We start from the raw sequence: 25,487 nt of genomic DNA, 5'->3' as shown, positions 1-25,487 counted from the left end.
TGGTTTGGATGTGATTAAAATACTTGTTTTATGATTTTAGGTGTCTTGCAATCATTTACCAGAAACGGCTAACGCTACAGACTACATTTTCCTGACCAAACTGATAGGGGCGTACGATCTTCAGAGTGAGCTCAGGTGATTATCATATTGATCCTAATATTCTATCGAGTATAACAGTTATACAGTTACAGTTACTGGATTCGTTATACTCTTAGTCAAAACCAACTTGCAAAAAAAAAAATCCAAAAAAACTGAGTACAATTCGCCATTGAAATCCTTCAAGGATTTCTACGAACATCCTGAGCGTATTCTGACTAATTGATTTGAAACTTACTTACATCGTCTAACTTTATCCTTCTTTGATTCATTCAAAGCTACAAGTTCTGCCTGATCATGAAGGAAGACATCTCGAAAGATGAATACCTCGGGGCCTGCCAAGTGACTGTACTTCCACCGCCTTTCCTGAACCGATCGAAAGCGAAATCCATCAAAAAGGAACTTTTCCCGGGCAGTTCGGTTCCCAGCACCAGCGAAAGTGACATCTCCGATATGAACCGCATCGCGGAAAGTGATCGTCGAAATGACAAAGACGAAACCGATACAGTGGAGGACGGTGGAGCCGGAGAATCCGACTCCTACTACGACGAGCTACTGATGACGCGGATGGCTGATGATCCCGATCTGGCGATTAACCGGATGCGCCTGGAAGAGGATGCTGCTGCTCGGATGCCCTCGGTTGCAGTCAGCAGGATAGTGTTGGAGGGTTTGGGAGCGTTCATCGTGGTGACCAGTTTGATGGCATTCATTTGGGGCTTTATAAGGCTTAAAAGTGGACGGAGTAATATGCCGTCGATGAGCACCTGCTACACGGTGGACGATCGAAGGGGTCCACTGCATGAGGTTGAGAGCAGGAGTAGGTATTTCAAACTGCAAGCCACGACGAGTTTATGATGAGAAATGAATGCATGAGTAGAATGATTGTGTATATAGTGTTACCGAACGGTAACTTGTTTTTGTTTGGTGTGCGGAATTAGGGAATAATATTATAAAGCTAGAAAACGTTCAATTTAAATGAAGCAATCGTGGCTATGGCGATGGGTCGCGTACACGAATGATAAGTGGGTGGTGAATTTCGATATTGGAGTGAAGGTGGCATCGATGGGGACCGGACACAGTGAGAATCACCCACTCTCCCGATGGGAGAATGAGGATGAAAAGGGGCCTGCGCGAGATCACTGTGGCCAGCGGGATCAGTCGTCTACCGATTATCAGACCACAAAGGTGTATAGCAGTTCGAAAAGACATACCCACGTGTGGGATAAAAGTTTGCCAAAAGTGATTAAGTGTCGGCCAAGCCGATAGTATTCGAGTGTTGTGAGCCTATCATTGCTTTCGTCCGCTCCAAGAAAGCCTGTTACCTCTCCGGAAGGCCCGTTCGAACCGCCGTGAAGCCAGAACGCTCGCTGGGCCGTCTCTAGGTCCGGCGACACCATTCTCAATCCCGATTCGCCGCAGGAAGGTCTGCTTCGCCGCCGGAAGGCCCGGCTTGCCACCGGAGGGCCAGTTTTGTCACCGTAAGGCCCGAATCTCCCTCGGAGGGCTCGGTTATCACCGGCAGGGCAGCAGCGTCACTTGGAAGCCCCTTTGTCACCCGAAGACCGGCCATTTTGCCGAGAGAATCGTTCTGCCGCCGGAGGTCCCGCTACGCCATCCAAAACTCCGTTGTGCCACACGTTTATCTGGTTCATCGCCCGCTCCATAAGGTCCGCTATCCAGCCGGTGGGCCGGTATCTCCGCCGAACGTCCCGCCTCGCCGTCGCGCACGCCTTGCGCTACGCCGCGGGGGCACCAGCTGTCCCGCCACGTGACCGCAACTGGACCGAACTTCGTTTGAATCCCCCGGTCCGCTGGACCCTCGTGCCCGCCGCTCGCAGAGACGGCCGTCGCTCCACGCTGTCCAGTGCACCATCACCAACCCGCCACCGGTGCAACCCTCCTACACCAGCCGGTGAGCCACAGAGACCGACCCGTTGTGTGCCATTCCGCCAAGCCGCTGAATAAACGTCTATCAGGTAACTACTTTTGTATATTAGGTCCGCCACACCGAAAGCTCCCCCTTCTCATACGCCCTGGGACCCGGGAGTCGAAAGAGGCCTTGAGTGCCCACCCCGGAAGCGGCCGCTGGCTCTAGACCAGCCGCTTGGGGCTTTGGCCCGTCCCCGTCTGGGACGGCGCAAGAAACTCCCGGGGTCAAATATAGTTTCACTGGCGCCCAACGTTTAAAAAAAACCATTAGTGGTTCCTAGGAGGGAAAAATTTTCTGCACAGAAAATTTTTCCTCACAAGCGTTGGGGGGGTTTTCAAGAAGTAGCTTTCTTTCAAATCCACTCTGGTCACTCGAGAAACGAAAACACTTTGTTTTTTTTTCCAATGCGCTCTGGTGAAGCTCAAAACAAAGCGAATTTTTGTGAAAAACAACGCGAGTAGTCATACAATTTAGTCACTTTCACTAGCAAGATACGATAGATCATTGTCCAACATTTTTGAGTCCGTGGGAGTTTGAAGCCGTAGATTATTTTCGTTCGATTTGGTTGATTGAGTCATTCACTTCACACACTTGTCGTTTATCCACGCAGTTTACCGATAAAATGCCGCCGCGCGTTTCCGTATCAGGTCCGGACTTCAGCGTCCTTTATCGTGGTATGCGGGTAGACCACCTGTCTCCCGGGGAGCTCGATTACGAGCTGTTTCTTCGTAATGTCGTAATCGCGGATGACGAATCGCGGTGTAAGCGCCGGAGGAGATTGAAACAAATCCTCAAAGATGAACGAGAAGGTCATGAATTTATTATTCATTACGATCAAGACCCAGAAGTTGATCTTGATGCTTGCAAACACCTTTTCAGAAACATGGAGCAGAATCTTTCACAACCTTTGACTACACAAGCGAAAAATGTTTTCCAAGCCCGATTGTTACACTTGGGTCATCGCCTCGCCGTCATTAAAAATCATTCGACCGGTGAGCTACGCTTACAAGCCGGCGAAGCATTTCGAAGTGTTCTCGACCTCTTTTCAGAGCATTTTTGGTCAGATGATGTATTTTTTGCAACATCTGACCCAGATACCGACGATGGGTCTGGCCTCTTGGATGAAGCAGCTGGTGGAACTGTAGACCCACCTTCATCCGCTTCAGGAACAAGCAGGCCTACAGGGGCGATTCCTAAACAAACCGAACAGGTCAAATACGTGACTGAGGAGAAATTCAACCAAGCCATGACAGATATTGGTAGCTTGTTCAAGGCTTTGTCCACACAGATCAGTGGTCTCAAAGAGGAAATCAAGAAATCCGGTACCCCAACCGTGTCTCCGAAGCTCAACAGTACGAATCCGTTTGTTGAGCCGCCGGAACAATCAGAGGTAGCTCCTTCAGCTCCTAGAGTGAATTGGGCCGACCTTGAGAGTGGTGCAAGACCAGCCGCGGTACCTGATCCACCATTTAAGCGAAGTGCTACTTTTCCGGAATCGACTTTGGTGGGTGCAGAAGCTCTAAATAGTTCTTTTCAACGACGGCTCGACGATCTTTCGTTCACGTCTACGGTTGGCGAGAACCTTCCAAGCCAAACCGAGCCGACTAGAGCAGCTCCTATCATTCAGTTTGTTCCACAACCGTACCCGGTAGCGGCACAACGGAGAGTAACGCCAGTTTCCCAGTGGAAAATCAAAAGATATTCGGGAAACGATCAAGGGTTGGGACTTAACGACTTCCTGTCACACGTCCAACAACTTGCCATATCCGAACATGCGTCTGCCGATGATTTGTTTGACTCGGCGATCCACTTGTTCGATGGTGCAGCTCTGAGCTGGTACACCGCGTGCAGAAGCAGGAATTCCCTGCACGGGTGGGATCATTTGGTTCTGGAACTGAAGAACGAATTCAGACATCCGGATCTGGATTCGGTACTGCGTACGAAAATTTACCAAACCCGACAACAAAAGGGTGAATCGTTCCAGCAATACTATTTGCAGGTCGAGAAACTCTTTCAGGCCATGAACCAGATAATGCCAGAGAGTGAGAAGGTCGAAGTCCTTAAAACGAACCTTCGGTACGATTGTCGTAAAGCTCTGGTCGGCCGAAATGTCAGAACCCTAAAAGATCTCGTAAACATTGGCAAAGAACTAGATGCCACTGATTTTTCTGCTTTCTCAAAGGTGTTTGGACCGCCCAAGAGAGAAGCGTGTGTCATTACCTCGGGGAACAGTGGGCCACCGGGGTCGAGAACCTTTTACTCTCGAAATAACCCTTCGCAGCCGGGAAAAGTGCCGAATCTCCCTGCAAAACCCCTTAAGGCGGGGATGAACAGCACTAAAGGTACCTCTTTCAGACCATCGCACCAGAAGATGGAACCAAAACCGTCAGAAAAGGAGACGAAGTCCACTTCTTCAAAAGCACCACTGCCAGGTCCAAGTCAACCTAGCGCTCTTTTGAAAATGGTTGCCAACTATTCGCCTCCTGAAGAAGGCGAATGCTTTAATTGTGGGGAAGAGCACGATCTCTCGGATTGTCCGATTCCTCGAAGGGTGTTTTGCGACGCGTGTGCCTTTAAAGGCTTTACTCGCAAAAACTGTCCGTTTTGTCTAAAAAACCAAATGAGGAAGTCCTAAAGCCGCTGGAACTTCCTCAAGCGCAGGATGAGGTCGACTTTTTAGACTGGTTGTCCGAACTGGGTCGTTTCTACGAAACTTGTGAGGATGAAACAGTCGAGGAAACGACTTCACCTCAAATCCACAAAATTACCCTTCATAATTTCCAAGATGATCGACCCCACGTTAACATTAAGATTTTTGACGTCGAAGTAACAGCTCTCTTAGACTGTGGGAGCAATTTAACTTTTATTAACCAGTCGTTGTTCGATAAATTTCGGCGGATTCAGGTTAAAGAACCAGAGGATCCAGTCCAACTACAAACTGCGGATGGATCTCAGCTGCAAATTCTGGGCGAGGTGCTCATGCCATTCACCTTTAATGGAAAGACCCGAGTGTTGTCGACCTTAGTTGCACCCGAGCTGACCAAAGAATGTATCTGCGGCATGGATTTCTGGCGAGTCTTTGGGATCTATCCCGCTGTTGCTTCCATTACTAATCTTTCATCCGAGCAAACTCCTAAGGCCGAACCTAAAGTAAGTCTCAATGCTGAACAGCTAAAGACTTTAGAGCAAACTAAAGAGCTCTTCAAAGTAGCCACAGGAGAAGCCTTGGACACTACCCATCTGTGTGAACACACAATCGTACTAAAGGAAGAGTTCAAGGACTCGAAACCTGTACGGTTGTACCCCTATCCGATAGCTCCGAAAATCCAAGAGGGATTGTTCGTTGAGCTGGATAGACTGCTTGAACGAGGGATCATAGAGGAATCCAATTCCGACTGGTCTCTCAACATCGTTCCCATTCGGAAACCATCTGGGGCAATTCGTCTCTGTTTGGACGCTCGCAAGCTCAACGAGCGAACCGTACGTGACGCTTATCCCCTTCCGCACCCTGGACGAATACTAAGCCGCCTTCCCCGAGCGCGATATCTGTCGACTATCGATCTCTCGGAGGCGTTCCTACAAATTCCTCTCGCGCGAAAATCGCGCAAGTATTGTTCGTTCAGTGTGCAAGGGAAGGGGATGTTCCAGTTCACCCGCCTACCATTTGGGTTAGTCAACAGCCCGGCTACGTTGGCCCGGTTGATGAACAGGGTACTAGGCCAGGGTGTACTGGAACCGAATGTCTTTGTCTACTTGGACGATATCGTCATTGTGACAGAGACATTCGAAGAACACGTACGGTTGCTCAAAGAGGTTGCGAGGCGTCTAAGGGAGGCAAATCTATCCATCAAGTTGGAGAAATCTCATTTCTGCCTGGAGGAAATCCCATTCCTCGGCTACATCCTGTCTTCCCAAGGGTTGCGGGTCAATCCGGAGAAGATCAGGCCAATAGTCGAGTACGAACGACCAACGTCCATAACTAAACTCCGTCGGTTTTTAGGTATGTCCAACTATTATCGGAGATTCATCGACGATTATAGTCGGACTACCGCTGCTCTTTCAGAGCTTCTTAAAACAAATTCAAAAGCTCTGAAATGGACCCCCGAAGCCGAGGAGGCTTTCCAGAGCATAAAGGAAAAATTGATAAGTGCTCCAATATTGACTAGTCCCAATTTCGAGCATGAGTTTATTGTTCACACTGATGCTAGTGATGTCGCCGTTGCGGGCGTACTCACCCAGAAGGTCGACGGCCAAGAGCGAGTTGTGGAGTATTTCTCCAAAAAGCTCACTACACCGGAACGTTCATACCATGCCACCGAGAAAGAGGGCCTAGCAGCCCTCCTCTCCATAGAACATTTCAGGGGTTACTTGGAGGGTAGTCATTTTGTTCTCATTACCGATTCGTCTGCTTTGACGTTCATAATGAGGTCAAAATGGCGAACGTCCTCCCGCCTAAGTCGGTGGAGTTTGGCTCTCCAGACTTACGATATGACCATCGTTCATCGCCGTGGTAGGGACAATGTGGTTCCCGACGCCTTGTCGAGGAGTGTGATGGCCATATCCAAAGATTCCGACTCTGCATGGTACAATGCGCTCAGAAGGCAGGTTGAGGAGTCACCCGAAGAATACCCTGATTTCCGTATTCAAAATGGGCAACTCATGAAATACGTATTCAACGATGATCTTGCCGATCATCGTTTTGATTGGAAAATTGTCCCTAGTCCGGACGTACGCAAACAAGTAATTAAATCTAATCACGACCATATGTTGCACATCGGAGTTGACAAAACTATCGGGAAAATTCGTCAGCGCTTTTTCTGGCCGAACATGTTCCGAGATGTCCGAGAATACATCCGGAAGTGCACCGAATGCAAGCAAATTAAACCCCCGAACTCCTCAACTACGCCTCTAATGGGAGATATGCGGGAGGCCTGTAGGCCCTGGCAAATAATCGCCCTCGACTTTATTGGGCCCCTTCCAAGAACCACCAGTGGTAAACAACACATCCTCGTCACGATGGATCTGTTTAGTAAATGGGTTCAGCTTCATGCTTTCCCCAAAATATCATCAAAAACTTTGAGTTCGGTACTGGTAGATCACTGGTTTTACCGGAATTCAGTGCCAGCCATTGTTCTCACAGATAACGCGACAACATTTACATCTCGAGAATTTCGCGAGTTGATGAAGCGATTCGAGATTCAGCAGTGGTTCACTTCGCGGTATCATTCGCAAGCAAACCCTGTGGAACGCGTGAATCGCGTCATTAACACCGCCATCCGTTCCTACGCCCGAGACAATCAAAGGACGTGGGACTCACGCTTGTCAGAGATTGAGGTAGTCATCAACTCTACTATCCACGCATCTACGGGTTACACACCGTTTCGCGTAGCCAAGGGGGAAGAAGTTACGCTCAAAGGAAGTGAACATTCACGCTTTGAAAGCGAGGAAGAATCCACCCTGTGCGAGAGGGTGGCACGCGTGAGAGAACAAAATCCTCAGCTATACGCACTGGTGCATAAACAGCTGCAAAAAGCACACAACATTTCTTCCAAAACGTACAATCTTCGTACACGTAGACCCGCCAAGCCTTTCGCGGTTGGGGATACAGTTTATAAAAAGAACACGAAATTGTCTAACGCAAATGAGTTCTATAATGCAAAACTCGGTGCCCAGTATTTACCTTGCACGGTGATTGCTCGACACGGGTCATCGTCCTACGAGCTAGAGGACAGCCAAGGCCGTAATATCGGTGTATGGCCCGCCAATCTTTTGAAAGCTAGACAATAAATACCACACGATGCCGCTGTGTAGAACGAACCGGCGGGAATAAGCGTTCCCAGTCTCTGAGCTTAATTGCTGAAAAGTTAAAATCAACTAAAATCAATTCACGACCTTCTCGGGCTCACTTAGTATTTTAATCTTACCTTCGATCCGTTACCACTAATTCTCCGATTTTAGCTTTCCGCGGGGCGAATCGCGACGAAATACCGGTAGTAAGGAATTTACGTAGGATTTACAGCACTGTGAACCGACCCGATAGCCGAGGAGACGTCCTCCTATCGCGTGAAACAATTTAAAACTCGCGCGCGTACGCGTTGCTCTGCACGTTACCAGAGCCGAATTATCACTACGGTCCGGACCTACACTGATCGATCTCCAGACGCATCGATCGTACAGTTCGTCTAGTCGGCAACTGTTATACGGTCAGTATGACTAGTATAATTGAATAGAATTCGTGTACCTAAGGCACGATTAATTGTTATTTTCTATGTACTTCGTGAGTAATAAAACTCTTTGTGAGTCCTGGTACTCCGTTGTGATCAATACACAATAGCTTTTGATTTTGTAGTTTTTATTTGAATTTGGTGACTTCGTCAGTATCGTTTCGTCTATCGTGCGCGTAAGTCCTGTCTCGCGTGACAGTCGGTAGCGTTTTTTTTTGTTGATCTACGATGGACCCGCAATCGAATCGGGGATATGAAAGAGTGTGAAGAACGGATAGAAATGATAGGACCAAGTATTTGGCGCCTCCCTGAAGTATTCAGGAGTGTTTGGAGATTGAACACGGTCTCTCTAGTCGAAGGTTTTGACATTCTGGTCCCTCGACACTCGCGATGGTTATCGCAAGGATTAAAATTTGTTCAAGTGTTATCCAGAGATTTGGCATGTAGAGTACAAGTGTTGTGTTTTCGTTTCTAGAGCTAAAAGTTTTGTTGCTTGCTTTGTGTAGTTAATAGTTGAATCAAAAAAATATTTATTGTCATTAATTAGTTTTTTGCTACCCTGACCAGAGGGGGATGTTACCGAACGGTAACTTGTTTTTGTTTGGTGTGCGGAATTAGGGAATAATATTATAAAGCTAGAAAACGTTCAATTTAAATGAAGCAATCGTGGCTATGGCGATGGGTCGCGTACACGAATGATAAGTGGGTGGTGAATTTCGATATTGGAGTGAAGGTGGCATCGATGGGGACCGGACACAGTGAGAATCACCCACTCTCCCGATGGGAGAATGAGGATGAAAAGGGGCCTGCGCGAGATCACTGTGGCCAGCGGGATCAGTCGTCTACCGATTATCAGACCACAAAGGTGTATAGCAGTTCGAAAAGACATACCCACGTGTGGGATAAAAGTTTGCCAAAAGTGATTAAGTGTCGGCCAAGCCGATAGTATTCGAGTGTTGTGAGCCTATCATTGCTTTCGTCCGCTCCAAGAAAGCCTGTTACCTCTCCGGAAGGCCCGTTCGAACCGCCGTGAAGCCAGAACGCTCGCTGGGCCGTCTCTAGGTCCGGCGACACCATTCTCAATCCCGATTCGCCGCAGGAAGGTCTGCTTCGCCGCCGGAAGGCCCGGCTTGCCACCGGAGGGCCAGTTTTGTCACCGTAAGGCCCGAATCTCCCTCGGAGGGCTCGGTTATCACCGGCAGGGCAGCAGCGTCACTTGGAAGCCCCTTTGTCACCCGAAGACCGGCCATTTTGCCGAGAGAATCGTTCTGCCGCCGGAGGTCCCGCTACGCCATCCAAAACTCCGTTGTGCCACACGTTTATCTGGTTCATCGCCCGCTCCATAAGGTCCGCTATCCAGCCGGTGGGCCGGTATCTCCGCCGAACGTCCCGCCTCGCCGTCGCGCACGCCTTGCGCTACGCCGCGGGGGCACCAGCTGTCCCGCCACGTGACCGCAACTGGACCGAACTTCGTTTGAATCCCCCGGTCCGCTGGACCCTCGTGCCCGCCGCTCGCAGAGACGGCCGTCGCTCCACGCTGTCCAGTGCACCATCACCAACCCGCCACCGGTGCAACCCTCCTACACCAGCCGGTGAGCCACAGAGACCGACCCGTTGTGTGCCATTCCGCCAAGCCGCTGAATAAACGTCTATCAGGTAACTACTTTTGTATATTAGGTCCGCCACACCGAAAGCTCCCCCTTCTCATACGCCCTGGGACCCGGGAGTCGAAAGAGGCCTTGAGTGCCCACCCCGGAAGCGGCCGCTGGCTCTAGACCAGCCGCTTGGGGCTTTGGCCCGTCCCCGTCTGGGACGGCGCAAGAAACTCCCGGGGTCAAATATAGTTTCAATAGTTACGAGTTTTTAAATTAACATTCCTAACTTGAAGATAGGGTCTAAGAATTATTCGAAAAAGTATTGTTTTTTGAAGATTGTTCTATATATAATTTGGGAAATGTAAACCCTGTGTGTAGATATTGGTATTCTAACGGAGAGATGATGTATATTTATGTAACAAGTTGAAAAACTATTAAAAACTTAGGTAAGACGAAATGATCTGTGAAAATTAACTAATTGTTACTTACTACCATAGAGTAAACGCATGATTTCAAAGTACACTTAACGTGCCATTATTGAAGAGGTTTCATTTTTGTAAATAAAGAATAATCCATTATTTTTTGCTTTGATTCATTTTTCCTTCAATATCACAATTTTCTTGAGGTGTATTCTTTTTTTCTAAGAAGTTCCTTCAGTGATTTCTCAAGAAATTCCTAGTGAGGTTCCTCTATAAACTTCTGCAAGGACTCATACAACTCTTCTGGTATTACCACTCAAAATTCTTTCATTGGAATCTCCAGCAATTCCTGCTGTAATTTATTCGTGGATTTATCCAAAAATGTAGTATTCCTGCTGGAAAACCTCTTGAGATTAATTTAGACATTTCTGGCAGAAACCCCTCCCCATGATTTTTCTGGATTTTCTATGAAATACCTACAGGAAATCCTCCAAGAATTCCGGAAGGACTCTCTAGAGTTATAATTGGTGATATTCCTGCTGAAATTCCCTTTTCCCGAAGAAATTCTAGTAGGATTTCCTGAAGGAATCCCAGCAGTAATTACTGGAATACAAAGAGAAATTCCTAGAAGAATCCTTGAAGAAATTCCTAAAGGCCTCAGAACAGAAATTCTTGAAAGAAGAGCTTCCACAGGACTTTCTTGAGGATTGCTCGTAGAACTTTTCTAGTACAGGTCGGAATCGATATCCGGAGTCAGGTTCTGCAGCTTGCCAAACATATATCTGGTGAACGGAATGATGTATAAAGCTGAAATTTTGACATTTTATCAAGTCAACCTTGTACAGTCATCAGTCAAAATTACAGCTTTTCAGGGTGTCCCGTTACTCAGATATATGCCAAGGAAGCTTCAAAACCCCACTCCGGATAATCGAGTCCGAGTAACATTCGGAGGAGCGTCACCTGGCGTCCCTAGAAATATTCCAAGAGGAATTGCTGGAGTTTTTTTGAGAAATTCCTTGGAATGCCTGATGGGTTTCTGCAAACAAATTCTGCTGATATTCTTCCATGGATTTCTCCAAGGATTCCTCCAGAGATTCCCTGATGGATTTCATCAAGGAATTCCTCTTTCCAGAAATTCCTGCTAGGATTTCTCCAAGCATTCTTGCTGAGATTCCTCAAGCTTTTCCAGTTGGTATTTTAGCAGTTATTGCTGTTCAAAAATTCCTGGACGATTTCTAGCAGAAATCGCTTGAGGAATGCCTGGAGATATCCCAATAGCATTCCAGGAGAAATTCCGAAATCTGAAGAGGATTTCCAGTAAGAATACCAAAAGAAATTCCTAAAATGTTCTTCCAATGAATTCTGAAAGAATCCCGGGGAAAAAACTCTGGCTCAATTGCTGGTGGAATCCATAGAGAAGTTATAACAGGGATTGCTGGATGCATATCATCAAGAATAATTTGAAAAATCCCCGAAATAAGTTCTAAGGGCAAACCCAGAGGAATTCTTTAAAATAATCCAAAAGGACTTCCTGGAGGAATTCTTGGACAAATTTCTGGAGGAACCACATAAGGATTATGATGATTGACCTGGGCTTGTTAGGGGAATATCTGTAAATAAAAAGAAAATCACGTTAAGTACTGTTCCTTTGAATTCTACTAAGAATTTGCATCCTTTGACAGATACGTATTTCGACCTCAACTGTAAGGTCGTCTTCAGTGTCTTGTACTTGACTCGACAACTTGACTGAGTCGAGTCAAGTACAAGACATTGAAGACGACCTTACAGTTGAGGTCGAAATACGTATCTGTCAAAGGATGCAAATTCTTAGTGGAATTCAAAGGAACAGTACTTAACGCGATTTTCTTTTTATTCACATAAGGATTGTTGGAAGGAAACCCAGTAGGCATTCTTGGGGAATTTCCAAGAGGAATTTGTAGAGATTTATTGTTTTGGAAAATCCCTCTAGAAATCACAGAACGAGCTTCTGCAAGAACCTAGAGGAGTTCCAGAATGAACTCTTGGAGAACTCCGCGGAGAAATGCTAAAAAGAATTTTTGAAGGAGTTCATGCAGAAAATCTTTGGAAAAAATCCTGTTTGAATTAATCCACAAATGCCTAAAATGAAATTCTTGCTGAGATAGCTCCAGAGGGTTTTCCTAGTATTCCCATACAAATTTATCCAAGGATTGCTACAGAGATTCTTCTAAGATTTCTTCAGGAATTCTTGCTGGGAGTTCTACAGTAATTGCTTTTAGGTGTCCGCTAAGAATTCTTGGAGGAATCTCAAAAGGAATTACCTGAGTATTCTTAGACCCATCTCCGCTAGAATTCCAAGTGGATTACCAGCTGAAATACTAGGTAAATTCTAAAAAAAAACTGAAGGAATCATTGTAGAATTTCTTGAAATCCATCACATTTTCAAGAAATATTTGAAGGAATCATAGCAGGATTTTTTTATGCCCTTCATAAAAAGAGGGAATGCTACTCAGAACCAATATTGAGCATAATAATATTTAATAATGACGGATCGAATCCTACTCCCTACAAACTCGCAAAATGTGAGTTCTTCCTTCGGAAGAAAAGCAAAGCGTGGGTCCCGAGATGAACTAGCCTAGGGCTAAAAATCTCGTTAATACAGATAAAAATATAATAATGACGGAATCGACTATAACGGCGGCCAGGAGGTGTTTATAAAGAATAGCAAAGGTTACAGAGGCGTTTCAGGGGGTCTCAAGGGGTTTAAGTGGGGTACCAAGAGATCTCAGGGGGATTTTCGGGAGTCTGAGGGGGTTTTCGAAATCATTGCAGAAAGTTTCAGAGGACCGGTGTTGTAGGCGCTATAAGTACGTTTCCGGGGGTTTCCGAAGGTCTCACGTGCGTTACATGGGGTCCGAGTCGGTCTTAAAGGGGTTTCGGAGGCATTTCAGGAAGTCTCAGAGCATTTGAGACTGGTTTCAGAGGCGTTGTTGTGGACGCATTTTTGGGAGATTAGGTGAATCTCAGATGCGTTACATAGGGTCCGAAGGGATTCCGAAGGCATTCCAGGAAGTCTGAGCATTTTAGGAGGGAGTCAAAGTTTTTGGAGGTTTCGGCGGGTCTCAGGTGCTTTACATGGGGTCCGGGGGGGTTTAAGGGGGATTTTGAAGCCATTTCAGAAAGTTTCAAAGCATTTTCGGTGGGATTCAGGGGCCTTAGGAAGGAGTATTCGAAGGTTTCGGAGCCTCTCAGGTCTGTTACATTGGGTCCGAGGGGGTTTAAGGGGATTTTGAAGGCGTTTTAGGAAGTTACAGAGCAAAATGCGAGATTCAGAGGAGTTACGGAAGAGCTTTCGGGGGTTTTGGACCGTCTTAGGTGCGTAGCATGGGGTCCGAGGGGTTTTCAGAGGGATCTTGGCGATATTTCAGGAAGTTTCAGAGTATTTTTAGAGACCCTATCACAACAATTTTTTAAATGCCCCTGGAATACCCTTTGATTAAAAGGTTGCTTGATTGATTTGTCTTTATTAAAGAGACTTTCAGCCCTTGGCTGCTTTGTCTCTCAAAGATTTAAAAGTGTTCTTGAAAGCCCCTGATACGACCCAGACCTAAAATGCCTTGAAATGCCTCTGAAACGTTCGTAATTCTATTGAAACGCACTTGAAATCATCATAATCAATTTGAAATGCCTCTAAACCCCTTAGGACGCCTTTATTAGAGTCCATAAACCTTCTGAAGCACATCTGAAACCCCCTTAACGCCCCTGAAATGCTATCAAACGCCCCTAAAATCTCTAAGAGCGGCCTTGAAATATTGCTGAAACATCCTGAAACTCTCTTAAGCCCCCTAGTCCAATAAGTTAAGTAAGCCCCCTATAAGCCCCCTATAAGAATGAAATGAATTCCACTTTGTACAAATTTTCAAGTCTTCCTTCTCCTCAGTCCTCACTACTGTAAATCTTGCATACAACTGTCAGCTTACAAGTTGGCATACAAGTTTCCATACTGCTGCTCATCATGAACTACACCTGTTCGTTCATCGAACGGCTACGCTTATGATATTCACAACGAACTGAATACAGACCCAAATCACATCATGAATCAATTAATTTATTGCACTGTAGTCAACTATTTACTCATAAAAAAAAACTTCTATCATTACAACAAAATTAAGTGAATGTATCATCCCTAGAAATAAAACAAAGTTTAATCTACCACACAGAAGCTCAGCTTGCAGTCGTAGATCATAGGACTAGTTAGGTGTTCGTCACTGTTGAGATAGTTTTGACCCGACCGGTCCCATTTTGGCCAACCATGCCGGGAACGGATGCCGGCGCAACCCCCGCACTGCCCCCACTTTCCGCTGCACTGCTGCTGGTGTTACCTTCCGTATGTGTCGCCGGTGCTGAGGGTGGAGGAACTACCATCTCCGGGACGAACGTTTCCACCTTGGGGTAATGCGCCGGTAGCCGTATCACCTCGTCGTACGATGGTGGTGGTTCCAGTGGAGCTGTGTGGTTGAAAAAGCCGTTGAATTAATTACTGAGGTTTGGTGACAGTAGTGTGACACGCACGAAAACGCGTGCGGAGCAACTTACGGATATTACTGCCCGGGTAGACACTGCCGTCGTCGCCGATGAAGGCAGCATTGGAGTGGGTGACGACGGTGCCGGTGCCGGATCGATGCGTTTGACCGCAGCCCACCTCACCCGTCGAGCCCAGACAGTCATAGACCGTGCCGTACGGGGCCCGGTGATGATGATGGTGCTGAATCGACATGATGTCGTACAGGTTGGACCCAATCTGAACCACGTGCACCGGTTGGGCGGCTTCCTGAAGCTCGGCGAGGCGTTTCGCGCGAGCTTTTTTGCATTTCAGTATGATGATTAGCAGGGCCCACGCGAGGACTAGTATCAGGTAGAGGAATATGATCATTGTGTGGCTCTGCAATAGAATAGGGAGGAGAAATAAAGTCATGGAATTAACATTGAAAGCGATTTATCAAAATTTAATGTTATTGATAGTGAACTTGTCCAGTCATTGGCATCGAAACGCAAAGAAAAATTTCATTTTCCGGTTTGCTCATTTAGGTTATTATATTCACAAAATGAAGATTATGCACCTACACATATAAATAAAATAAAGCTATTAATGGAAATGGGGTACTTCAAACTAAGTGAAAATATGTTTCAAAGTTTATCAAGTTGATAATATCAACCATAAATAAAGATTGATTTTTATCATTGTTCAAAACTGAAAGCATCAAAAACAAATTGCGTTTGGGGCTGTTCATAATCCACGTGGACCAAATTTTGACCATCTCAGACTCCCCCCTCCCCCTCGTAGACTTTTGCTCATACCAAAATTTTGAAATTTGTTTGGAGCGTATACTTTGGCTAGAAACCGGTAACCTGATGAACAGTAAGCAGGAAAGCATTCTCAGACCATATCGGAAGCGATCCAGATATCCCGCCGGAGGTGGCAAACCCGAGCAGAAAAAAAAAACAAATGAATAACATATCAAGGTATTTATCTTAAATACTACCATACCTTCCCAAGTAACCACAAGCATTATATCATTGCACGAATTAGACTGACTATCAACCTTTGCAATGCGAAATGCAGTAACTCCACACTTGTCATGCAATGATCCTTTAGATTGGCATTATCAATGTAATGATGCATTACATTTTTCTTCACATTCGGGTGTATTAAAAGCTGATATACGATAGTTCAATAATTCAACACTGCAAAAACTGAATAAATGCAATGTACAAACTAGCAAAGGTTGCTCTAACCATACAATTATAAAAGCTTGACTCTAATGGTAAACAAATGAAATCAAGAAGAGTGAACAACTTTACTCTAGCGGTCACTTCTGGTTTGACTCCCGACCAACTTAATCCCCGTTTGAACCACCGATCGAAGGTTTTTTTTAGAAAAACCTTTTTAAAGATTACCTTTTCTCTTGCCATGCCAATTCACATGCCAATAATGATGGAAACCTCAATTAGCATGTGAGCAGTGTGCGAAGGGTGTTTTAATTTTCTTATATTGATTAAATATCTTCTAAAATGCATTATGTATTTATCAGTGATTTATCAGAATGTGATTACAGGGTTTCTATTACATATGACATAGTCGTTTTGCCCTCTACTGCAATGATTGAGACCGAAGAACTTTCCTTTTAGTTAATGAAATATCTGTTGTTTTTACTGCAGCAGAAACGGTCCAAGGTGCCAGCGCGTATGGAACTCATCTAGCGGTCATAAACAAATCTGGTTCGACTCCCGACCCGGCGACAAAAAATAATGGTTAAAACATCCATGTGTGGGGGCATTAGTACCGTCGATAATGAAGCGGTGCTAAAAATAGATTTTTGTTTTGGTTTTTCGTGTTGCACGTATTTAGCATGTGTAAATGCATATGTACAGCACATGCATTTATGTTACTTTAGCAATGGCTGTCAACGTGCGGCAATATGTGGCATTAATTTGATTTTAGTGGGGCCCTTTTCGACTTTAATATTGCTTCAATGAGGTATTTAAAGTAATGGAGCATTATATGCACAATTTTAAATATAAATATATAGCAAAATTGATGCACTTATATACGGCTTCGTGGTTACTTGGGTTGATATGCCATTTATTAGGTGGTAATAAAATAACAAAAACGAATACCAAAATTTTGTATAAATAACACCTAGGAAATAACAAGTCTTGTTATTTCAATAATGAATGCATACCTAAAATTTCAAGTGCTGTATTTGTTATCCAAAACTTATTGAATAACAAACTAATAGCATTTATTGTTATTAAATGTTTCATTTGTTCGATGACTTCATGATGTAATAGCAAATCCTGTTCTTCGGTTATTTTCATTGATAAACCAACAAATACCGCATCAATACCAAACTCTGCTCAAATACCTCTAACTGTTATTGTGATGTTCTCATAACATTTCGTAGAATACCGCAGCAATAACAATTTTAGGTATTAGAGCACATGTTGCTCTTTGCATGATATTTGCAAGGTATGCCCTTTTGCTCGGGCAGGGACAATCGGTAAGAGGTAAAATGTGAACCGAAAGTGGTAAAATGTGAAGTTCGACAATGATTGCTGTCAAATTATCTGCGTAAACTTTTAATTGGATAAAGTAACTCTATTTTGATTTTGTTTAGATTGTATGATTTGTTTTTGAACGCAAATCTTACAGATATTGTGGTGGTACGAATTGATAGCTTGTTCCTTTTACGATTGTTGGCTTCCGAAGTTCACTGCGGTTGATCACAAAACGGATCAGGTTTTGGAAAGCAGCTGCACGAGGAGCCGCTGCGGGTGTGAGTAACACCACAATATCGGATCATTCGTATTTACAGTATATTACACTGTGACATTTGATATTTTTTTTAATTCGAAAAATGTCGAATGAGCGGGTACAAATTTAAAATTGTCGTAATAAAGAGTGATGAATACGCGGGGTTTGACAGTACATCAAATAGCAGCTTTTGTAATAATTTCTTCTTCTTTAAGACTTGACGTTCGCATTGGAACTTGGCCTGCCTCTCTACAACTTAGTGTTCTTTATAGCACTTCCACAGTTATTAATTGATGGGGTTTCTTTGCCTGCCATTACATGAATTTGTATATTGTGAGGCAAGTTTAATGATACACTATGCCCAGGAAGTCCAGGTCAACTGGAGACCCTTTTTTGATAACACGATGATGGATTCGTAAGAACATAGCTTCAGACCATATTTTAGATAACCGGTAGAGTTCCGAAACCAGTTCTGGGAGTCCCACTGGAAGTGGTCAAATGTAAAAGTGATCTGTAGGAAACCTAATGAACGTTAGCAATGAAATAGTCTCAGACTATATTTGGTAGACCCGGTGGTGCTCCGGAACCTTTTCCAGTACCGCATCGAAAGTAAGCAAATTTACCATGCGACACATCACATCACGGCTTTTTAAATAACCTGAGGAACGGTTAACTAGAAAATAGGCTCATACCACATTAGAGACTACCGGTAGGATTGCACAACCAGTGTTTGGTGCTTCGCCGGAACTACGAAAATAAATAAAATCAATGCATGCGATGAATATGTGTCAGAGAACAAAATTTTGACAAATTAAACCCACATACAAACAGACGTCTCACTATACTCACTACGTTCTTGTTTTCAACGGTCAATCAAATATAACCTAGAATGTGCAGAAAAAAAACTTTATCGAAGACCGCAAAGTGATCTGTGATTGTGTAAATAGTTATATCTTAGCTTGTTAGTATCGTGTTGATATTGATCAGCCCCCAGTGTTAGTGAAGGTGCTGAGAAATCTGATATTATTCAGCTCTGCTTATACGTTGAACATAACGTCGGACTATGTGCCATCAATAGGTTTTAAGTCATTTCAATGATGGCTTTGATAAAATGCTTACTTTTCTTAAAAAATATCAGGATTCAGGAACACTTTGACTTACGTCGACGGAAAGATCGTGAGAACATATACGACGAGAAAGGCACTATCACCACTAGGTGGATTAATTTGGGTTTTTTTGTTTTATGATGGTTCAAGAAGCCTCTTATAGTCTATTTAACTAAAAGATGTTACTTCAGAATGATTTTCCATGGCCTATAAAATTGTTGTTCGACGACATTAACAGTTGATTTATTGAATAACATTTTTTTGTTCTCCCGCCAAAAAAAAGTAGTTTTGGGCAAAGAATTTTGGGGTGACCCCAATCTTTTGATGTTCTTTTTATTACTTATTTTAGTTTGTTCAGTTCCAAATTTAAAATAGAGTTATTATCATAAGAAAGTAGTTCAGTGCAAGACAAAGAGCGGGACCTACTTATTTCATTTCTTCGCGTATCTGTTTATAAGTAGAGACACTGGAACTTTACTATTTCCCATGTAAGCCGCGAAATTATCGAAATTGAGTTTGACTTTGGCCATACCCCCCTCCCCTTCCTCCATCGGAGTGTACGTAGTTTATGGACAGTCCCTATTGATAATATTTGTATAGTTAATTTTTCCTTCTTTAAACACTGGCTGATCTTCCGAGTCACATTGTTTTGAAGATTTTTCTCATTACAGCTGCTAACAACATCATCAGAGATTTTCCCTTCTTTGAAATATATGCTATTCATTTGAGAAATACAGTCATAGTAATGTTGGCATTGATTATTGCATAGCATGAGATTGTAATTGCGGTCAAACAGTCGTAAAACTTTCCGACTCAGAACATAGTTACGAAAGCATGTTTCCCCAAAATGACTTAGCTTGGCACACCACGAACTAGGGGATGGTAGTGTGTGTTGGAGTGGTCTTAAGCTTCATTCCTTTAGGCTGGTGCCGTTTGAAAACTAGTCGAATCACTATTTCAGCCTTATGTCCTTTCAGCCTTTTGATGCATTCAGCCTTTTGTACGTAACCCTTATTTACGATTATGTAGGTATCCTCAAAATAATTGCTTTTTCAATCTCGGCAAATTTGTTACTTTTTCGATGAATGTAAATTATTTTTTTGACATGCAAAACTTAAGTTCTCTGCAAAACATGGGAACGCACAATTTAAGAAATTTTGCCGTCAATTTCAATTAACTCTATTTTAGATATTTTTTCCCGTTATTTGGTTCAGAGCCGTTCACGAACGTTTTCTTTGATTTTCTATTTTTTATTCGTTCCACAATTCCAGATAAAGACAATTCATGTCTGAATTGGCGTCTGGAAGCACAGAAGGACGTATTGGTGAGCTCGTTCCGCGCTATTACTAATCGTAGAAATAAGATAGACTACTGGGTGAGTCGATAAGGAGAGCGTCCTCCTCCGCTAGATTGAGGAGGTACGTCTCGAGCGTCTGTTCACTCAAACAGCGTATGTTCTGGCATCCAGCGACTGAGTATGAAATGCTCATCCACTGGAAACTATGTCTAAGGTGACAGTCCCACCACAGTGGATAGGGGACCTTAGACCAACAACCTACTGTTTTAGAAACCCTAAAAACCTTTACAGTAACCGAAAATGAATGATTACGAACTGATTCTACGGCAACGACTCTTAGCGCGAAACAACGGACAAGAATTGGAACTTGGAATGTATTAACCCTAACCCAGCAGGGTAAACTGGCACAACAACCCAATGAGACATGCCGGATGAAGCTTGAGATCCTATGACTGAGCGAAGTCCGTTAGCCGAACTTTGGAGAACACAGATTGGCGTGGGGTCAAATTCCTATTAATGAAAGGATAATTGTAGCCAGATTCATAACACTGGTTCGAAACCTTAATATGATCCAACGTTACGCGCCAACCGATGATGTCGAATTGCAAGATAAAGAGAACTTTACAGTCAACTGAATGCTGTCGTGTACATGATTCCGAAAGGTGATATCAAGATTCTCATGGGCGACTTTAACGCGAAGGTTGGTCCCGACAACTCGGACTATGAGCACGTCATGAGACGCCATGGTCTCGGAGAAATAATGTGGTAATAATGATTGGGAGATCGCTCTTTCCACATTGACCAGAGCACAAAGTGACATGGGTTTCCCGTGGTGGCGTCACGGAAAATCAAATCGACCACATCTGCATCAGCCGAAAATGGAGACGGAGCCTTCTTGATGTGCGGAACAAACGTAGCGCCGACTTTGCATCCGACCATCAATTTTTAATCGGCGAGATCCGGCAGCGCATTGCTAGGATTCATCAACAGGAGGATAAAATCGGGCGCCGGTTCAACATACGCCGACTGGAAGACACTGCGGTGAAAAGGTCCTTCGTCGAGGAGCTAGAGAACCATGCTGTGGATATTCCAGAAGGTGGAAGCGTTGAAGATCAATGGAGCACCATCAAGAACGTCTTCATCGCCACCGGCGAGAATAATTTGGGTGATATACGCACCCGGAGAAAGCAGTGGATCATAGATGATACCTGGTGTATAGAGCCGCGATAGAGCGAGCGAAAACACGAGGAGCCAAAGCCGTAGCTGGTCAGCTCTATTCGTCTCTCGAGAAGGAAGTGAAACGCTCATGTAGACGGAACAAAAGAGCGTGGGCGGACTGCCTAGCCGGCGAAGGCGAGCAAGTCGCAAACACCGGCGACATCCGTCTCCTCTACGATGTTTCACGTCGCCCTAGTGGAACTGAGATGAATGCTACGATGCCCGTGATAGACACGTCTGAACAGTTACTGACCGACCCAGCTGACCAGTTGAAACGCTGGGTCATCCTGAGCGATTGCCTGCCATCGCCTTAATCTATGGCAACGGCAAGGTCAAATTTATGTCGACTTCCTTTATTTTTGTGTTGAGGCTGCGCCGCCATGAGCCTCTGGATCTGCTTCTGCTGCGATGTCCTGCTGGGTTCCAGTCTAACGCTTGTTTGCAGATTTCGTTTTCGCCCCTGCGTTTGTGGCCGACCCACCACCACTTTCGCTCCAGAATTTCTGGCGCTATCGGCTTTTGATGACATCGACGATGGAGCTTCACGATGGAGATCCAATTGTGAAGTCACCATGCACGAATTATATGCCACAGGTATCTATTGCAGCCGTTGAGTATTCACCGCTGATACACACCAGGTTTCACTGGTGTATAGCAGCACAGATTTATTTATTTATTTATTTATTTCGTCAACCGTTTGTAGACTACATACATACATAATTTGTTCTATATTCTATTGTATCGTACAGAGTTGAAATATTGTTTTAACTTTACGCGAGACATGGTCAAGTCGATAGATTCGTAATGCTTATTGTAAATTAACATCATTCTATTGATTGGGCTGAATTTCGCATAATTTGTACGATGATGACTGACCGCAAATATGTTTCGATTTCTTAATTGTCGAGTCGGAGTATAAAAATTTAAACAGAATAGCAGATTTCTGCAATCTACACGTTGCGAAACAATGTCATTTACAAATGTTATCATAGCATATTCACGACGTTCCTTTAAAGTTTGTATGTTTATTAGCATACAACGTGATTCATAAGAAGGAAGTGGAAAAGTTGTCCATCTCAGTTTACGTAGAGCAAATAGCAAAAATTTCTTCTGCACCGATTCTATGCGTTCTTCATGAGTTTTCATAAATGGGGACCAAACAATACTACAATATTCAAGAATCGATCTCACATAAGAAATGTACAATGTTTTGATAGTGTATGGATCGTTAAAGTTGATACTAAATCGCTTTATGAACCCCAGCATGTTGGTAGCTTTATGAATTATTGTATTGTAATGATCGATAAAACTCATTTTAGTATCTAAGATCACACCTAAGTCTCTAACTCTTTCACATCGTTCAACGATTTGATCCCCTAAGGTCACACTAGTTATATGCTGGTCCCTTTTTCTACTAAAGGTGATAGAATTACATTTTTTAACGTTTAACAGAAGCAAACTTTTATTACACCATATGTAGAACAAACGTATTTCGTTTAGATATATACTAGTGTCTTCTTCACTTTACGTTCGAATTGAAAATTTGGATTTTGGTGCGTCAACTAATCTGATTATTTTTCCATACATTCTTAAACTCGCAAAAGCAGTCCTTTTTTTTCCTTCTAAACCATAGGGGGATAATCTGCTCAACAGACCCTAACAGAAGGTTAGGGTACCCAAGTAACAATTTTAATTTTATCAAAGTTTTTTAGCGATTCAAAAATCCTAAACATAAAACCATTGATGCCGACTTGAAAATGCTCTCGAGTTCTTGTATGCCTCAATAAGCCCACGTTCTGGCTAGTTGGCCCAGTCTTATTAGGGTCTACAGGACTTCGTATGCAAACTGGCTTAGGATTTCGGGTTGTATCATAGTTTTATCAATCTTCTAAATAAAACCATCTTCTGACTTGTCAAATAATTGTTTTGATTATTTTTCACTCTCAATGTTCGATCGTCAGAAAAAAATATGCTTGGTTGTTTATCCAGCCATCAATTGGAAAGATGCAGATATGGAATTCAGATTTGTTTTCCTATTTAATACGTGTCAGGAGACATGCCACGGAAAATGTGTGGTGAATATGACTGTGATAATGACAAAAACTAAGTGCGCCACACAAACTATGCATAATTTGGAAGTTAGATGCATTTAATTTACTCGGTGGAATTGGGTGCAAAAAAGGTTTTTTCAATACAGCGGAGTTTAAAAGACATTATGTAATTTTTCTGACAAAATAAAATGACGGAAACGTGTTGTATGGTTTAATTTGACTTAAGCTGTACGTTAAATCATAAAATTGAGTAGAAATTTTTCTGTATTTACATGAATTATCCCGGCTAGGCGACATATTTTTCTGATAAAACTCTGTGTTCCTGATGATTCCTCCAATAGGGCTAACCCTCCTGAGGTAGTCATAACTGAGCTCATGATAGAACTAGCGGTTTTACCACAGCATTTTTTTGGTTTATGTTACGGTCACGAAATCTTTTGTTGGTTTTATGCATTGCCTCACAGCTTTGTGTATTTGTTTACAAAAAAAACCTCTCCGACAACAACCGCAAATGCAAGTTTTATTGAAATGGTGTATAATAAGTGATAAAACCAATTCATGTCTACTTGCAAGTCTTTAACTAAAGATGTTTATAGCAGAAGTTATATGATAGTTTTATGGAACGCAAAAGGTTCAAAGTAAAAAAATACCACATAAAACTAGTTTAGAACAACTAGCCTTCTGACATGCTCGTATAAAACCAGGATAAAACATGAATAAACCTTCAAGGCATGCTGATTGTTACTTGGGTAGTGTAGGTCTGAGGCCGTCTTCTACAACAAAAGTAAAAGCCAGGACTACTCTCTCCTCGTACCCACTAAACCATTCCTATGGTCGCCAAACCCTACGTCTCTCCGGAACCACCAAGAAGGTATTGCTTCAGAGAGGGGCTAGTGCACATCGCACCCACAAGGTTAGCTGCCGTAGCCTAGCAGCAACGAACATCGATGACGCGCTTTGGAGAGTCCATCACGGTAGCATGCTGGCGCTTAGCCAGTTTCCCGAGTGGTCCTCGCCACTCCCTTTGTCCTCGGAAGGCGGGCAGGGTCAACCCCGCCCGCGCCCTACTGCTGAGCGGACATCAAGAACTGATGCCCACATGCAACCCGATCTGACCTGCCCGCAAAGGAAGGGTATCACTACCCTTCAGGCCCTATCAGATGCATCCGTAGGTTGCAGACAGCAGGGTCTCACCTACCCCGACCCTTGCCGGGGACCCCTTTCCAACCGCGGGCTCACAACCCAGTAGACTGACGCCACGACAGCACCACTACCGGGACTTCCTCTCCGCGGCCACATAATCGCTGTAAGGGTCGATCTCGACCGCAGGGCACCGGTATGACCTACGAAGCCGACTCCGAACCCCTGGACCACCTCTTGTACTGCAGCTGGACTAGCCACTCTCCGAGTCCACGCGCCACCTCCTCTGTAGCTCCCAGACGATAGGGGTGATAGCCGTTGAAACGGCGTTCCAGCCAAACTCATCCCTACACATCCTCTGGACCAAGTTGTCCGGGTATGTGTCCTCCCCGCATGTGGCAAGCATGCGGACACGCATTGTGCGAAAACGCGGGCACACGAACAAAACGTGTTCCGCCGTTTCCTCTAAACCATTGCACACTGGGAATTCGGGAGAATCCGCATGCCCGAAACGGTGTAGATACTGTCGGAAGCATCCATGACCTGTAAGGACCTGTGTCAGGTGGAATGTAACTTCCCCATGGCGCCTGGTAATCCAACTATCTACCCTCGGTATCAACCTATGGGTCCACCTTCCTTTGGTGGAACTGTCCCACGCGCGCTGCCATTTGACCATAGAGGCCATCCTGACAGTCCTGCGTATGCCTCTTGTGCCGCGCATTCCGAAGCACTCCATGTCCTCACTGATAAGAATGCTGATAGGCACCATACCAGTAATGACGCAGAGAGCGTCGTGTGACACGGTACGGTACGCGCTCGCAACCCTCAGGCACATAAGCCTGTAAGCACTTCCGACCCACCTCCGTGTCGTAGACTAGTACACGATTCTGAAAGTAACTTCCGAGAATCTTGTACAGGTACTCCGGTATCCCCAGACGCAAGAGCGCATCGGCAATAGCAGACCAGCTGGCGCTATTAAACGCATTCCTAACATCCAGAGTCACTACTGCGCAAAAGCGAATTCCCCTCCTCTTAGGCTCGAGTGCTCTCTCGGCGGTTTTTGTAACCGACAAGATAGCGTCTACGGTGGACTTCCCCTTCCGTAAGCCGTACTGGT

General features: G+C 44.4%; 2 protein-coding genes across 5 annotated transcripts in view; one reads left to right on the top strand and one right to left on the bottom strand.

Moving 5' to 3' along the window:
• The window catches only part of LOC109399235 (chaoptin), a 128,224-nt gene extending 127,239 nt beyond the window's left edge, over positions 1 to 985 (top strand). For all 4 annotated transcript variants that reach the window (XM_019671671.3, XM_062854128.1, XM_062854129.1 and 1 more), the window contains 2 exons: positions 41 to 135; positions 375 to 985. In XM_019671671.3, the coding sequence (XP_019527216.3) occupies positions 41 to 135; positions 375 to 951 (672 nt within the window). In that variant the 3' untranslated portion in view covers positions 952 to 985. The remainder of the gene's footprint in view (positions 1 to 40; positions 136 to 374) is intronic.
• Positions 986 to 14,330: 13,345 nt separating this feature from the next.
• Positions 14,331 to 25,487, bottom strand: part of LOC109429048 (uncharacterized) — a 50,190-nt gene continuing 39,033 nt past the window's right edge. The window contains exons 2-3 of the mRNA XM_019704883.3: positions 14,840 to 15,185; positions 14,331 to 14,751 (exon numbers count right to left, since the gene is read on the bottom strand). Of these exons, the coding sequence (XP_019560428.3) occupies positions 14,498 to 14,751; positions 14,840 to 15,176 (591 nt within the window). The 5' untranslated portion in view covers positions 15,177 to 15,185 and the 3' untranslated portion in view covers positions 14,331 to 14,497. The remainder of the gene's footprint in view (positions 14,752 to 14,839; positions 15,186 to 25,487) is intronic.

This window comes from Aedes albopictus, chromosome 2 (assembly GCF_035046485.1).
Source record: "Aedes albopictus strain Foshan chromosome 2, AalbF5, whole genome shotgun sequence".
Classification (NCBI taxonomy): Eukaryota; Metazoa; Arthropoda; class Insecta; order Diptera; family Culicidae; genus Aedes; species Aedes albopictus.
The sequence above is the reverse complement of the archived record's forward strand: the minus strand, read 5'-3'. Positions and strand labels throughout refer to the sequence as shown.